This window comes from Mauremys reevesii, linkage group 4, assembly GCF_016161935.1.
Source record: "Mauremys reevesii isolate NIE-2019 linkage group 4, ASM1616193v1, whole genome shotgun sequence".
Classification (NCBI taxonomy): domain Eukaryota; kingdom Metazoa; phylum Chordata; order Testudines; family Geoemydidae; genus Mauremys; species Mauremys reevesii.
Window position 1 is genome coordinate 143152511 of NC_052626.1, and position 13033 is coordinate 143165543.

General features: G+C 59.6%; 1 protein-coding gene across 1 annotated transcript; it reads left to right on the top strand.

Moving 5' to 3' along the window:
• Positions 1–261: 261 nt before the first annotated feature.
• On the top strand, positions 262–6445 carry LOC120404057 (aryl hydrocarbon receptor interacting protein). Its single transcript, XM_039536065.1, has 6 exons — positions 262–493; positions 2215–2394; positions 3579–3776; positions 4878–4967; positions 5737–5878; positions 6034–6445. The coding sequence occupies exons 1-6, from the start codon at positions 395–397 to the stop codon at positions 6237–6239; spliced, it is 915 nt and encodes a 304-aa protein (XP_039391999.1). The 5' UTR covers positions 262–394; the 3' UTR covers positions 6240–6445.
• Positions 6446–13033: the final 6588 nt, after the last annotated feature.

Consider the following 13033-nt stretch of genomic DNA (forward strand, 5'->3'; position numbering starts at 1 on the left):
TGGTAGGGTGGGACCAAGACTGTGGGCTTGTTAGGGTGAGATGGATGAGGAGGGCTAGCATAGGTCAGGGGCACAAGGCACAGTCCCGCCGTCAGTAGGATTCAGAGTGAACAACCCTAAGCGCCTCCCGCCTCCGCTCTTCCATTCGCCGCAGCGCAGACCTCCCGCCGCCAGGCGCCCGTAGAGCCATTCCGGAAATAACCGAGCACCCGCCAGCTGTAGGCGAGCGGTTCCGGAAATGGCCGATCGGGTCAGGCAGTAGCCAATCGCTCCCCCAGTAGCCGAGCGGCTCCGAAAATGCCCGAGCGGTTCCGGAAGTAGCCGAGTCCTTCCGGAAAGCCCCGGAGCTGTCCGAGTCGGCGGCGTAGGTAGAAGCCGCTGTGCGGGAGCCATCATGGCGGATCAGGCAGCGCAGCTGCTGGCCGACGGGATCGCGAAGCGGCTGGTGCAGGAGGGCCGGGGTCCGATGCCCGACTACCGCGACGGCACCAAGGTAACCAGCCGCCCCACCCCCTCGGGGCAGAGCGGGGCCGGGCTCTGGCACGCATGCGCGGCGGGGACAGCCCGTTAGGCGGGCCTAGCGGCGCCTGCCTGGCAGAGTCCGGCAGCGCTGACACGGGCGGGGGTGGTGACTGCGCATGCGGCAATGAGCCTGTACTATGGTGACGTGCCCCGCCTTCCAGCACCGCGCTTCTATTGGTGCTGTTGTCAGTGACTTACAACTGCTCCTACGTGCTGATTGGCCAGACACTCTAGTGGGGGAGGGGCACTCAGAATCTCTTTTTGCCCGCCCTTCCTCCTCAAGAGGCGGGGCGGGGCTCTTGGGCAGTGACGCTCTGTCCCCGGGAGGGGGCGTGGCCTGAGCTGCCAGCAGTGACGGGCCCCGCCTTCTATGGTTGGGTGGGGCAGTGACGCCCGGGCCTGGGGGGGGAGGGGTATATTTTGGTAGGGTCGCTGCCTCTTCACATTCTCCAGGGCCTGGGAGGGTGAGTGGCAACCAGAGCCCTGGAGGCAACATGGGCCTGGCGGGGCCCAGTACAGGCAGGGCTGGCACGGTGCCTGGGGGGACAGAGTAGCCCAGGGGAGGGGAACCCGTTAGAGCTGGCAGAGCTCAGGCTGATGCTCCCGTGTCCTGCCCGGGAGGTCAGGGCCGTGCCGTGCACCCCAGTCCAGTGGGTGAGCAGGGCTGGGCATGGTATGTAGCAGGGGCCTGCCAGGAGCACATGTCCCCAAGCTGGGCACACAGCAGCCCCCAGAACAGGGGTGCTCTGGGTGACCCTGTTCCTGCCAGGGCCCATCTCCTATCTAATGGGCTAGTAGGGGCATGGCCCATGTCATGGAGTCACCGGGGAGATGCTCTGGAACTACTCCATACAAAGCCAGTCAGGGCTCTGGGGGAGCCTCCTCTCTCTGAGCATAGTGCCTCCGGGGCAAGAAGCTCGCACGGCTTCAACCTTCCTGGGTCTGACCTCGGGGCATTCATTATCCCCTTCCACACCGTGCCCTTCCCGCAGTGAGTCCGCCCGGGTGGGACTCCTGGGGAAACCAGAGGACCCTGCACCCCAATGCCACAGTCAGACATGACTTAGCCAGCTGGTAAAACAGAAGGTTTATTAGGCAACAGGAACACAGCGTAGGACAGAAATCAGTGACTTTCAGCCAAGTCCACCTTGCGGGGAGGGGAGCCCAGAGCCAGGGCTCTCAGCCTCCCTCTGTGCCACAAGCCTGCTGAGACCTACTCACTTCCAGCTGCCTGGCCCCTGCCCTGCCTGTTGCTTCTCCTCTGGCCTTTTTTCTCACTTCCCCGGCCAAGAGTCACCTGGTCATATCCCCCTCCTGGGTCTCAAGTTACGAAGGGGCAGCTATAGCATTGGTTCAGGCAGCTGGAGCAGCCCCTGCAAAAGTCACACCCCCTTATTCCCATCACCTAGACATTGGTGCAATACACAGGGAAACTGAGGCACACACAGCATTTGTGCAAAACGGTATGACTCACATACAACATAACAAGGGAAAATCCCCACTTCATCACACCGTCACTGGGGGTTGTCAGCGAGAGCTGAGAATCCCAGCGTTCGTGCACACATCTTCCAACGTGAGCCTCCCTGCCTCATCACAGCCAGTGGGTCTTGGTGAGCAGTCACTGGCCCGTGGGGCCCTGTTGTGCTGGGTGGGGTGTGGAACAGCCTCATCCACATTTGATCTCCCACACAGGCCACTTTCCACTACCGCACCATGCTGTCCGACGGGGAGCACCGCGTGCTGGACGACAGCCGTGCCCGCGGGAAGCCCATGGAGCTCATTATTGGCAAGAAATTCAAGCTGCCAGTGTGGGAGACCATCCTGAGCACCATGCGGGATGGGGAGCAGGCTGAGTTCCTGTGTGACACCAAGGTATCCTCCTACTCCTACTCCTGCCGGCCCCACAGCTCCCTGCATCCCCTCTCCAAGCACCGTTCCTGGGGGGTGGGAAACAGGCCAAGTTCCTGTGTGACACCATGGCCCCCCCTCAGGCATTTCTGTTGTCTGTGCTGTAACCCCAGCCTTGAGGGAGTCTCTCTGGGGAGCAGCCTTTGATTTCGCCAGGCTCCGAGCAGAGCCGTCCACAAGGGCAGGCCATGCGGCCTCAAGGTTTCTGGGCCTTCAGACTCACCAGGAGCTAGTCCAGCCGAGATCTGTTGGAGGCTTTTAGCCCTGGGGGGAGCTGAGCATGCAGCGATTATAGCTGGACCGGCCAGGGCTCTGTACCATAGAGCGCCAGTCTAACCGCGTTGGCAGAGCCGCTAGTCCAGATGAAAGGCAGCAGGAGATCTGCCACCACAGCGACCCAACCTTCCCAAACACCACATGCTCTGCTGGCAGCGGCTCTCTTGTCGCCGCAGCTGCGTCTGCGCCGGGGGTTCTGCCAGCGCAGCTCTGCTGGTTGATTTGCTCGCCCTCGTAGCTGGCGGAGCCTTGCAATGCAGACCAGGCCTGCCTCCCCGCAGCCAGGGGCGGCTCTATGGTTTTGGCCACCCCGAGCCTGGCAGTCAGGCAGGCTTTGGCGGCTCACGCATTCGGCGGCATTTCTGCGGGTGATCTGCCGGTCCCACGCCTTCATACCTGCCGCCGAATTGCTGCTACAGCTGCGGGACCGGCGTACCTCCCGCAGAAACGCTGCCAAAGGCAGCCTGACTGCCGCCCTCACAGCGACCGGCACGCCGCCCCCGGCACGCGCTTGCTGTGCTGGTGCCTGAAGCTGCCCCTGCCCGCAGCCCCAGCTCCTCCCGTCTGTGCCCAGCCCCAGCCAGGTGCTTTCCTGGGCTGGTGGTTAGGAGTTACTGGGCTCCCATGTCTCTGCCGGGTCACCTCCATTTGTGGGTGTTGATTCCAGCCCATCGTTATTAATGGGTCTGGTTCCAGCCCAGCTGGCGCAGTGATGAATCCCTGGCCCTGAGCTCCCGGCCCCAGGGAAGAGAATGATCCCTCCCCCCGAGGAGGCCACATAGAGTGGGCAGGTGCCCAGGGTCAGTACCACCAATTCCTGCATTCAGCCTGCACTGACACCCCTTTCCCCCGCTGACGCCCGGTCCTCCCAGCACGTGGTGCTGTACCCGCTGGTGGCGAAGAGCCTGCGGAACATCGCGGCGGGGAAGGACCCCCTGGAGGGGCAGCGGCACTGCTGCGGCATCGCCCAGATGCATGAGCACCACTCTCTGGGCTACCCCGACCTGGATGACCTGCAGCAGAACCCCCAGCCCCTGATCTTCGCCATCAACCTGCTGAAGGTGACGAGGGCTTGGGGGCCCGGACCTGGGGATGGAGGGGCTCTGAGGGGTGGGAGATCCCAGCTGGAAACGGGGTCCCTGAGGGGTGGGGGAGCTGTGAGGAGGGGGTAGTGGGATTGGGGAGTGGTGCCAGGGGCTCGACTGGGCTGGGGCTCTTCCCTTGCCAGGTGTGGTGCCTGGGGATGGGTCCAAGGGATGGAGGTGGGGTGATGGACAAGGTGCCTGGGCTCTCTCTGGATGGATGTGGTGCCCTGGGGCTGGGGCAGGGCTGGGCTCTCTCTGGATGGGCGTGGTACCCCGGGGCAGGGCCAGGCTCTCTCTGGATGGGCGTGGTACGCTGGGGCTGGGCTCTCTCTGGATGGGCGTGGTACCCCGGGGCAGGGCCAGGCTCTCTCTGGATGGGCGTGGTACCCCAGGGCCGGGCTATCTATGGATGGGTGTGATACACTGGGGAAAGACCGGGCTCTCTCTGGATGAGCGTGGCACTCTGGGGCCGGGCTCTCTCTGGATGGGCGTGGTACCCTGGGGCTGGGGCAGGGCTCGGCTCTACCCCACTGACACAATATTGCAGGTGGAGTACCCCCGGCCCGGGGCAGGGCTGGGCTGGGCTCGGCTCTCTCTGGATGGGCGTGGTACCCTGGGGCTGGGGCAGGGCCTGGCTCTCTCTGGGTGGGCGTGGTACCCCAGGGCCGGGCTATCTATGGATGGCCTGATACCTGAAGAACCTGCAGATGAAGGTGAGCAGTGCCCCGCCCGGGCACTACGTCCCCAGATGCTGACCCTAGCCATGGGCGTGGGCTCTCTCTGGCTGGGCGTGGCCAGGCAGGGCCTGGCTGGCTATGGATGGGTGGGCTGGGCTGACTGGGGGCTGGGCGGATGGGCCTCTGCAGGGGCGTGGGGCTGGGGCTCCTCTGAGGGGATGTGCGCTGGGGGGGCTATGGATGGCGGGCTCTCTCTGGGGGGGCTGGGCGTGGGGCTGGGCTCTCTCTGGGGGCAGGCTGGGCCTCTGGGGGCGGGCTCTCTCGGGGGGGGGGGGGGCTGGGGGGAGGGGCTGGCTCTCTGGGCATGGGCGGCCACTGAGGGGCTGGCCCGGGCTCTCTCCCGATGCAGCTGTGTGGGGGGCCATGCTCGGCTGAGGAATGGATGGCGGCCGCCAAGTACTATGATGCCATCGCCTGCCTGAAGAACCTGCAGATGAAGGTGAGCAGTGCCCCGCCCGGGCACTACGTCCCCAGATGCTGACCCTGGCCACGGGGGGTGTGGGGAGCTGGCTCGGTGGCTGCTCCAGGCCACTCCCACCCACCTGCCCCCGAGGGGCCTGGCGTGCCTCCTTCCACACGCTCTCCTGGGAAAGCCCCCGTTAGCCCTGAGCCCTCTGCAGCTCAGGGATGGGGCTTTCTGCTCCAGTCCCCCGTTTCCCTGTGAGCTCCGGCAGTGAGTCCTGCTGAGATCAGCCTTCTCTGCCTCCAGGGAGCGACGCCTCAGGGCGCACATGCAGCCAGGGCCACCTGGTCACGCCGTGGGGCAGCCAGGCCTACGTCGCGTCCAGATGAGCAGAAACTGCAGCCCCTATGTCAAAGGCCCTCCTGGTGTCTGTCGGATGCTCTCTGCCCCATGTCTCTGAGCCTGGTTCCTGGCCCAGCCTCCTGCTGGGTCTGTCTCCTCTCTGGGCCGGCTCTTGGCTCTGCAGTTGGTAATGCAGGGGCTCTGGCTGAGGCCTACTGCTGATCACATGACTCCCAGCCACCCCTGTTCCAAAGGAGGAATTAACCCTTTCACCCCCATTGCAGAGTGGGTGGGGAAACTGAGTCATGCACCTGGTGACGATATTTCCACAATCCCCAACCACAGGCGCCTCTGCCTTAGTGGCAGCACCAAGCCCACTGACTTGCCAGGATCCAGCTCCAGGTCTCCCCTGCCTTCCCCCCTCCCCCCTGTACCCGCTCCTCATTCCCCTCCCCCCTCGCAGGAGCAGCCGGGCTCCCCAGACTGGATCCAGCTGGACCTGAAGATCACCCCCTTGCTGCTGAACTACTGCCAGTGCAAGCTGCTGTGCCATGAATACTACGAGGTGCTCGACCACTGCTCCACCATCCTCAATAAGTATGAAGGTAAGGAGCTGTGCAGGGCACGGCTGGGACAGCGGGGGCTGCAGGTTGGGACTATGGGGCACCGGTAGGGCTGCGTGGGGGGGAGCCCAGGACTGGGATAGCAGGGGGTTGTGAGTCAGGTCTGAGGGGCACCCCCCCGTGCTCTCTCCCCACAGACAACGTCAAGGCCTATTTCAAGCGGGGGAAGGCGCATGCCGCCGTGTGGAATACGGCCGAGGCCCAGGCCGACTTCGCCAAGGTGCTGGCGCTGGACCCGTCGCTGGGCCCCGTGGTGGCCAAGGAGCTGCGCAGCCTGGAGACGCGCCTGCGCCAGAAGGACAGTGAGGACAAGATCCGCTTCAAGGGCATCTTCTCCCAGTAGCGGCTGCGCCAGCCCCGCGGCCTGGGGAGCAGCAAGGTGCTGCCAGAGGGGCCTGTGCTGGGTGAGGGGCTGTGCCGACTGCCCCCGGGCCTGGGCTGGGGTGAGCTGGCAGCGCCCGTCTGTCTGTCCGTCTGTGCTTGGCACCCCCATGCTCCTCGTCCTCGCTTCCCATTCTCTGTAGCCAATAAACTGATATTTATCCATGGGCTCTGCCCTCCCCGCCTGAGCCAGGCCAAGGAGCCTGGAGCCGCTGCCATGCCCCCCTCCACCGCTTCCCCATTAGTGCTGCCCTGGGCACCCTGCAGCCCCTGTTACATGGGTGTGTGAGCTGGGTTTGGTGCCTTGTAGCTGGTTTATCTGCAGGTCGCTTGGTTCCCCATGGGGTTACCCCCACTCTCCTAATGCCCAGCGAGCAGTTCTCAGCCTGGCACCGCCCCCGGCCTGTGGCTGCAGCGCTGTCGCCCGCCTGGGCACTGGGCCTTGGGAACCCCACCCTCTAATTGTGCTGACTTAGGGAGAGGGAGGTGGCCCTAAGCTCTGGCCCCAGGCCGCCCTGGCTGGGGACAAGTGACAGGAGAGGTTCCTTCTCCTGCTGCTACCTGTGTGAGGTGGGGGCAGCTCCTGTGGGTGGGGGCAGCTCCCCCAATTGGCTGCGGAGAGGGAGGGGCAGGGGAAGCGGGGCTGCCTGTTACCAACTGATGTGTCCAAGTCTCTAAAAATCCACCTGCAACCTGTGAGCATCTGGAATTGCTGTGTCGGTGGGGGCAGGAGGGGGCACGGGGAGGGGTGGAGGGAGGCCCTGCTCCACCAGGCTGACCTCCCCCAAGGGGCCAGCCTGAGCTGGTGGCTGGCGTCTGCTGCCCTGTGGGGAGCCGTGCCCTCACTCTCAGCAAGGCTGCTTCACTCCACTGGGGAGTGCTGGTGCTTCCTTCTGGGGGGGCCCAGCCTGGCCACAAGGGGGCTGCGGGAGCAGGCAAGAGGCCCTGAAGTCGACTGCCAAGGGCTGTGCATTCAAGTCCTGCCTGGGGCTAGTCAGGCCCAGTTTGCTCAGGGACAGGGAGCTCAGTAAGGGCCGTAGCTCCCCCAGTGATGGCTACGTGGACCTGATTCTCCAAAGTGCCATCAAATCCCTGAGTGCAGCGAGCTGGGCTGTCAAAGTGCTGCCCCTCAGCAGGGACCAGGCAGGTGCTGAGGTGTGAATCTAGCCCTCCCCACTGAGCTGCTTTTATCCTGGTCCAATGACTCCGAGACTTTAAGGCCAGAAGAGATCATCGTGATCATCTTGTCTGACCTGCACATTGCAGGCCACAGAACTTCACTCACTCCTCCTGGAATAGACCCAGGACCTCTGGCTGAGTTACCAAAGTCCTCCAGTCAAGTGACAGGGAATCCACCATTGACTGGCTAGTTCAAACCAGCAAGTGACCCGTGCCCCAGTGTGGCAAAGAAAGACAAAAAACCCCCAGGGTCTCTGCCAATTTGACCCGGGGGAGAATTCCTTCCTGACCCCAAATATGCCCATCAGACAGACCCTGAGCATGTGGGTAAGGCCCACCAGCCAGCCACTCGGGGAAAGATTCTCTGTAGTAACTCAGAGCTCTCCCCATCTCAGAGTGTCCCATCTCCGGCCATTGAAGATATTTGCTGCTGGCAGTCGCAGATCGGCTACATGCCGTTGCAGGCAGTCTCATGCCATCCCCTGCATCAACTGATCAAGCTCAGTTTTGAAACCACTTAGGCTATCGCTACATTAGAGAGCTTACAGATGTGCAGCTCTAGCCACTCAAAGCCAACCGGGGAGAGCTCCTGTCAGCTTGATGAATGCACCCCCAATGAGCAGTGGTAACCGCGTTGGCAGGAGAGGTTCTCCTGCCAAGACAGCACTGTCCACACCAGTGTTTATGTCGGTGTCAATTATTTCGCTCAGGGAGGTGGCTTATTCACACCTCTGAGCGACATACGTTATACTGATAGAAGTAGTAGTGTAGACAGCTGTAGAAGGGTTCGGTTGGGTCGGGGAACTAGTCTGGCCGTGGGGTCTCACGCCACGGCAGCGATAGAGGCACAACAAACGGTTACTCACGTCCAGTTGGTGGGCAGTAGCGAGTCCCACGTGCCGGTCCTCAGACAGGAGCTGAGCAGCTGTTATCTAACGAGCAGGCCCAGCAAAGAGTCAGTGTCTCAGGTCCTCAGGCAGGAGCTGAGCAAACAGTTAAGCAATAGGCCCAAGCCCCAAAGGGCCAGGGAGAGGGGGAGATGGCCACCCACACATTGGGTGGCAGGGGAGACACAGGCCCACCCACTCCACTGCGTCCCAGCCCGGGGCCCTGGCTGTAGCCGAAGACCTGCTGCTGCATCAGTGGGATCCCAGCCGCAACACACTGACATGGGCTCTGGCAGTGCTGCAGCCAGACTAGGGTTGGCTGCCCCCGGGCTACTTCCTAACTCCCCCTCTAGAGGTACCTGCATCTGGACAGTGTCTTTCAAGGGGTCGAGCACCATGGGTTCCTCAGGGTAACTGGCGAGCGGTAGGCTTGGCAGCTCCTCTAGGTAACTTGTGAGGGGCAGGCTTGACTGCTTCTCCAGGCTCGGGTCAGCATCAGGCATTGGCTGGTCTGGCCAGTCCTCGGGTCAGCCACCGATTGCTGGGATCTCCCAACCGGGAGCTAGGCCACAAGCAGCTGGCATCTCCGGCGGCCACGGCTCTAGTGAGCTCTGGGGTTGGGCTTTTATACTTCCTGTCCTGCGCCTTGACCTCTGGGGGGGCAGGTGCAGGGTTCACTGGCTCCGCCCACTTTGGTGTCTGGAGAGGCTCGTCCCTGCCCAGGCGGCGGGGAACCACACCGCCTCGCTACAACCACCATAGGTTTTTTGCCACTATTGTTCCGCTGGGGAGGCTGCTCCAGAACGTCACTGCTCAGATAGTTCGAAACCATCACCTAATTTCAAGCCTAAACTTGTTGATGGCCAGTTTATAGCCATTGGTTCTTGTGTCTACACTGATGCTTAACTTAAATAACTCCTCTCCCTCCCTGGTGCTTACCTCTCTGATGTATTTCTAGAGAGCAGGCATATCTCCTCTCAGCATTTGTTTGGTTAGGCTGAATGAGCCAAGCTCCTTAAGTCTCCTCTTGTAAGGTAGGGTCTCCATTCCTCTGCCTGGTGGCCCTTCTCTGCACCTAGTCCAGTTTGAATTCAGCTTTTTTAAACATGGAAGACCAGAATTGCACACTCTATTGGTGATGAGCTCTCACCAGTGCCTTATATCAGAGTACTAACACCTCCTTATCTCTACTGGAAATGCCTCTCCTGATGCATCCTCGGACTGCATTAGCCTTTTTCATGGCTGCATCACATTGGTGGCTCACAGCCATCCTGTGATCAACCAAAACACCCAGGTCTCTCTCCTCCTCTGTTGCTTCCAACTGATAAGTTGCCGGCTTATGGCAACAATTCTTGTTGTTAGTCCCTAAGGCATAACCTTGCCCTTTGCACTGTTAAATTTCATCCCATTTCTATAACTCCAGTTTTCAGGGTCCTCCAGATCTTCTTGTATGGGAAATGACTGCCTAGGCAGAAGTACTCCAGAAGGGGATCTGCGGGGGTCATAGTGGACCACAAGCTAAATATGAGTCAACAGAGTAACACTGTTGCAAAAAAAGTGAATATCATTCTGGGATGTATTAGCAGGAGTGTTGTGAGCAAGACACGAGAAGTAATTCCACTCTATTCCACGCTGATTAGGCCTCAGCTGGAGTATTGTGTCCAGTTCTGGGAGCCACATTTCAGGAAGGATGTGGGCATACTGGAGAAAGTCCAGAGAAGAGCAACAAAAATGATGAAAGGGCTAGAAAACATGACCTATGAGGGAAGGTTGAAAAAAAAATGGTTTGTTTAGTCTGGAGAAGAGAAGGCTGAGAAGGGGACATGATACCAGTTTTCAAGTACATACAAGGTTGTTACAAGGAGGAGGGAGAAAAATTGTTCTTCTTATCCTCTGAGGATAGGACAAGAAATGGGCTTAACTTGCAGCAAAGGAGGTTTAGGTTGGACCTTAAGAAAAACTTCCTAACTGTCAAAGTAGTTAAGCACTGGAATAAATTGCCTAGTGAGGTTGTGAGAAGCGTGTCAGAGATGGTGTAGATAATACTTAGTCCGGCCATGAGTGCAGGGCACTGGACTAGATGACCTCTTGAGGTCCCTTCCAATCCTATGATTCTATGATATTCTGGTCCTCCTCCATATTGCCAATACCTTCCAGCTTTGTGTCATCCGCACATTTGATTAGCATACTCCCACTTTTTGTGCCAAGGTCATGTTAAATAAGATTGAATCCAAGACCGATCTCTGAGGAACTGTACTGGTAACCTCCCTCCATCCTGACAGTTCACCTTTCAGTGTGATCTGTTGTGGTCTCCCATTTAACCTGTTCCTTGTCCACCTTTCAATTCTCGTATTAATCACCACCTTCGCCAATTTAACTAATAATTGTCCACATAGAGAAGAGAACTGATTTTTTAGACGAAGGAAATGTCATAGATCTATTTCACCTGGATTTCAGACAGGTATCAGATGCTTGACTGAAATCCAGGTAAATTAGATCTACAACATTTCCTTCATCTAAAAAATCAGTTCTTTTCTCTATGGCAGGCGCCAAGGCCAGAAGGGACTAGTGTGATCACGTAGCCTAACCTCCTCTGTAACACAGGCCAGAGAACTTCCCTAAAATAATCCCTGGAGCAGAGCTTTTCATCCAGTCGTGACTTAAAAAGTGTCAGCGATAGAGAATCCGCCACAATCCTGGGTAAATTGGTTCAATGGCTAATTATGCTCCCTGTTAAACATTTACACCTTACTTCCAGTCTGAATTTGTCCAGCTTCAGCTTCCAGCTGTTGGATCCTCTTAGACTGGTCTCTGCTAGACTGAAGACCCCATTATTAACTATTTGTGCCCCATGTAGGTATTTATAGGCTGTGACCAAGTCACCCCTTAACCTCCTTGTTAAACTATTCTACCTCTTTGGTGCCAGGTGTGGGACAGTCTGGGGCTCTGTCCCCCAGCCTGCTGTGAGCTTGGCTATTCAGTGGCACCAAGGGCCAGCTCAGAAACTGCTGAGCCACACGAGCTTGGGTCGATTTACTTGTGGCTGGTTGGCGTCTCTGCCAGCGATTGCGCCTCAGCAGCTGTGTGTGAGCCGTGTGCTCCCGCTCTGGTTAACGGATCTGGTTAAATGCTGTACCGGCAGCCCATGGCCTGTGCGTTGCAGCCCTCTCCTGGATGCTGGGCGTGACAAGACACTGCCAGCCTTTGTGCCCAGTGTCTGGTACACAGCCGGGCTCTTGGGGTGGGGGGGTGCTTTTGAGAAGTTCTGGCCCCCGCCACATACCCATCTGCCAGGGCCGTGATGCCTGGTGGGGCTGGGATAGGTTGTGGGTCCTGGCTGATGCATGGAGAATGGCACCAGTGATACCAGTGCAAGAGATGCAGCCAGGACCAGTCGGTCTCTGCTGAGCTCCCGCTGAGCACTGCTAGGAATGATGGGCTGAGTCTGAGCCGGGCACTGGGGATGGGCAGGCCCAGTGCATGGCCCAGGCACACAGGGCTGGGATTGGGGAAAGGAGGCTCAGTGCAGGGCCCAGGCACACAGCACTGGGATGGGGGTAGTGGGAGCAGGTGTCTGTTTTTCAACCGGAACACCTGCTTGTAAAGGGATCCTGGTGGCTCTCCGCTACCCTCTACACCATGCGGCTCCCAGGAAGCAGCATCATATCCCCCCTCTGGCTCCTACGCATAGGGGCAGCCAGGGGGCTCTGCACGCTGTCCCTGCCCTAAGCACCACCCTCGCAGCTCCCATTGGCCAGGAACCACAGCCAATGGGAACTGTTGAGGCGGTGCCTGTAGACGGGGCAGCGTGCCAAGCCACCTGGCTGCGCCTCCGCGTAGCTGCCAGAGGGGAGATATGACACTGCTTCGTCTACGAGCAGGTGTTCTGGTTGAAAAACAGACAGTAGCCATGAGCAGTCGAGATCATTTTCTTCTGAGTTATCAGCTAATCCCAGCTTTGACAAGGCTCTGCCCCACCCCCCTCTCGCTCCCGTCTCAATAGGTTATCACCAGTTATTTTAACACTCCAGTCAAATAAATTTCTGCCCCCCCCCCGTATTCCCCTCTCCCACCCCCAGGAACCGGCCCTTCTTGTTGGTACCATTCTCTGTTTATTTATTTTTACATTTTTATTCCACATTTACACAATTTAAAAAAAAAACAAAGTCATGAATCCTTCCAGCCCCTCCCCCACCAGGCCCCACCTCCTCTGGGCCTGGCCCCTCCCTGCCTCAATAACTCTGACACCAACAAAAATAAATAACGAGCCCCCCTGCCGCTGGGTGGGGGTGTAACGTGCCCAGCGGGGTGGGGGTGGGCTAAACTCGCGCCCAGGCCGTTTGGCCCTGTGATTCTGGGATCCAGCATCACACAGGACACAGCTGGGGCTGGGTGCTTGGGTGGGGTCTCTGTGCAGGGGGGCTGGGTCATGCAGGCCACGGGGTACAGGGGCTGCCCAGAGACAGGGGCAGCTGGCACCTCCTCCCAGTCGCTGTGATGCGGACAGCAGGGCCCGGGGCAAATGTGCCAGATCTAGGCCTTGCGTGGGGGGGCAGGGTGGAGAGGCCCAACCCCCTAATTCCCAGCCATGATTCACCCTTCCCCTGGGAAACCCAGCCACAGACTCCCAGACAGAGCCGGGTGGGCAACAAGGGGGTCTCAGGGCTGGGCTGGCAGAGGTGTGTGGGTC

Coding starts and splice junctions, on each gene's coding strand:
- LOC120404057 (XM_039536065.1), top strand. CDS start 395: ATGGCGGATCAGGCAGCGCAGCTGCTGGCCGACGGGATCGCGAAGCGG. Junction 2,395..3,578: donor AGTTCCTGTGTGACACCAAG/GTATCCTCCTAC, acceptor CGGTCCTCCCAG/CACGTGGTGCTGTACCCGCT. Junction 5,879..6,033: donor CATCCTCAATAAGTATGAAG/GTAAGGAGCTGT, acceptor CTCTCCCCACAG/ACAACGTCAAGGCCTATTTC.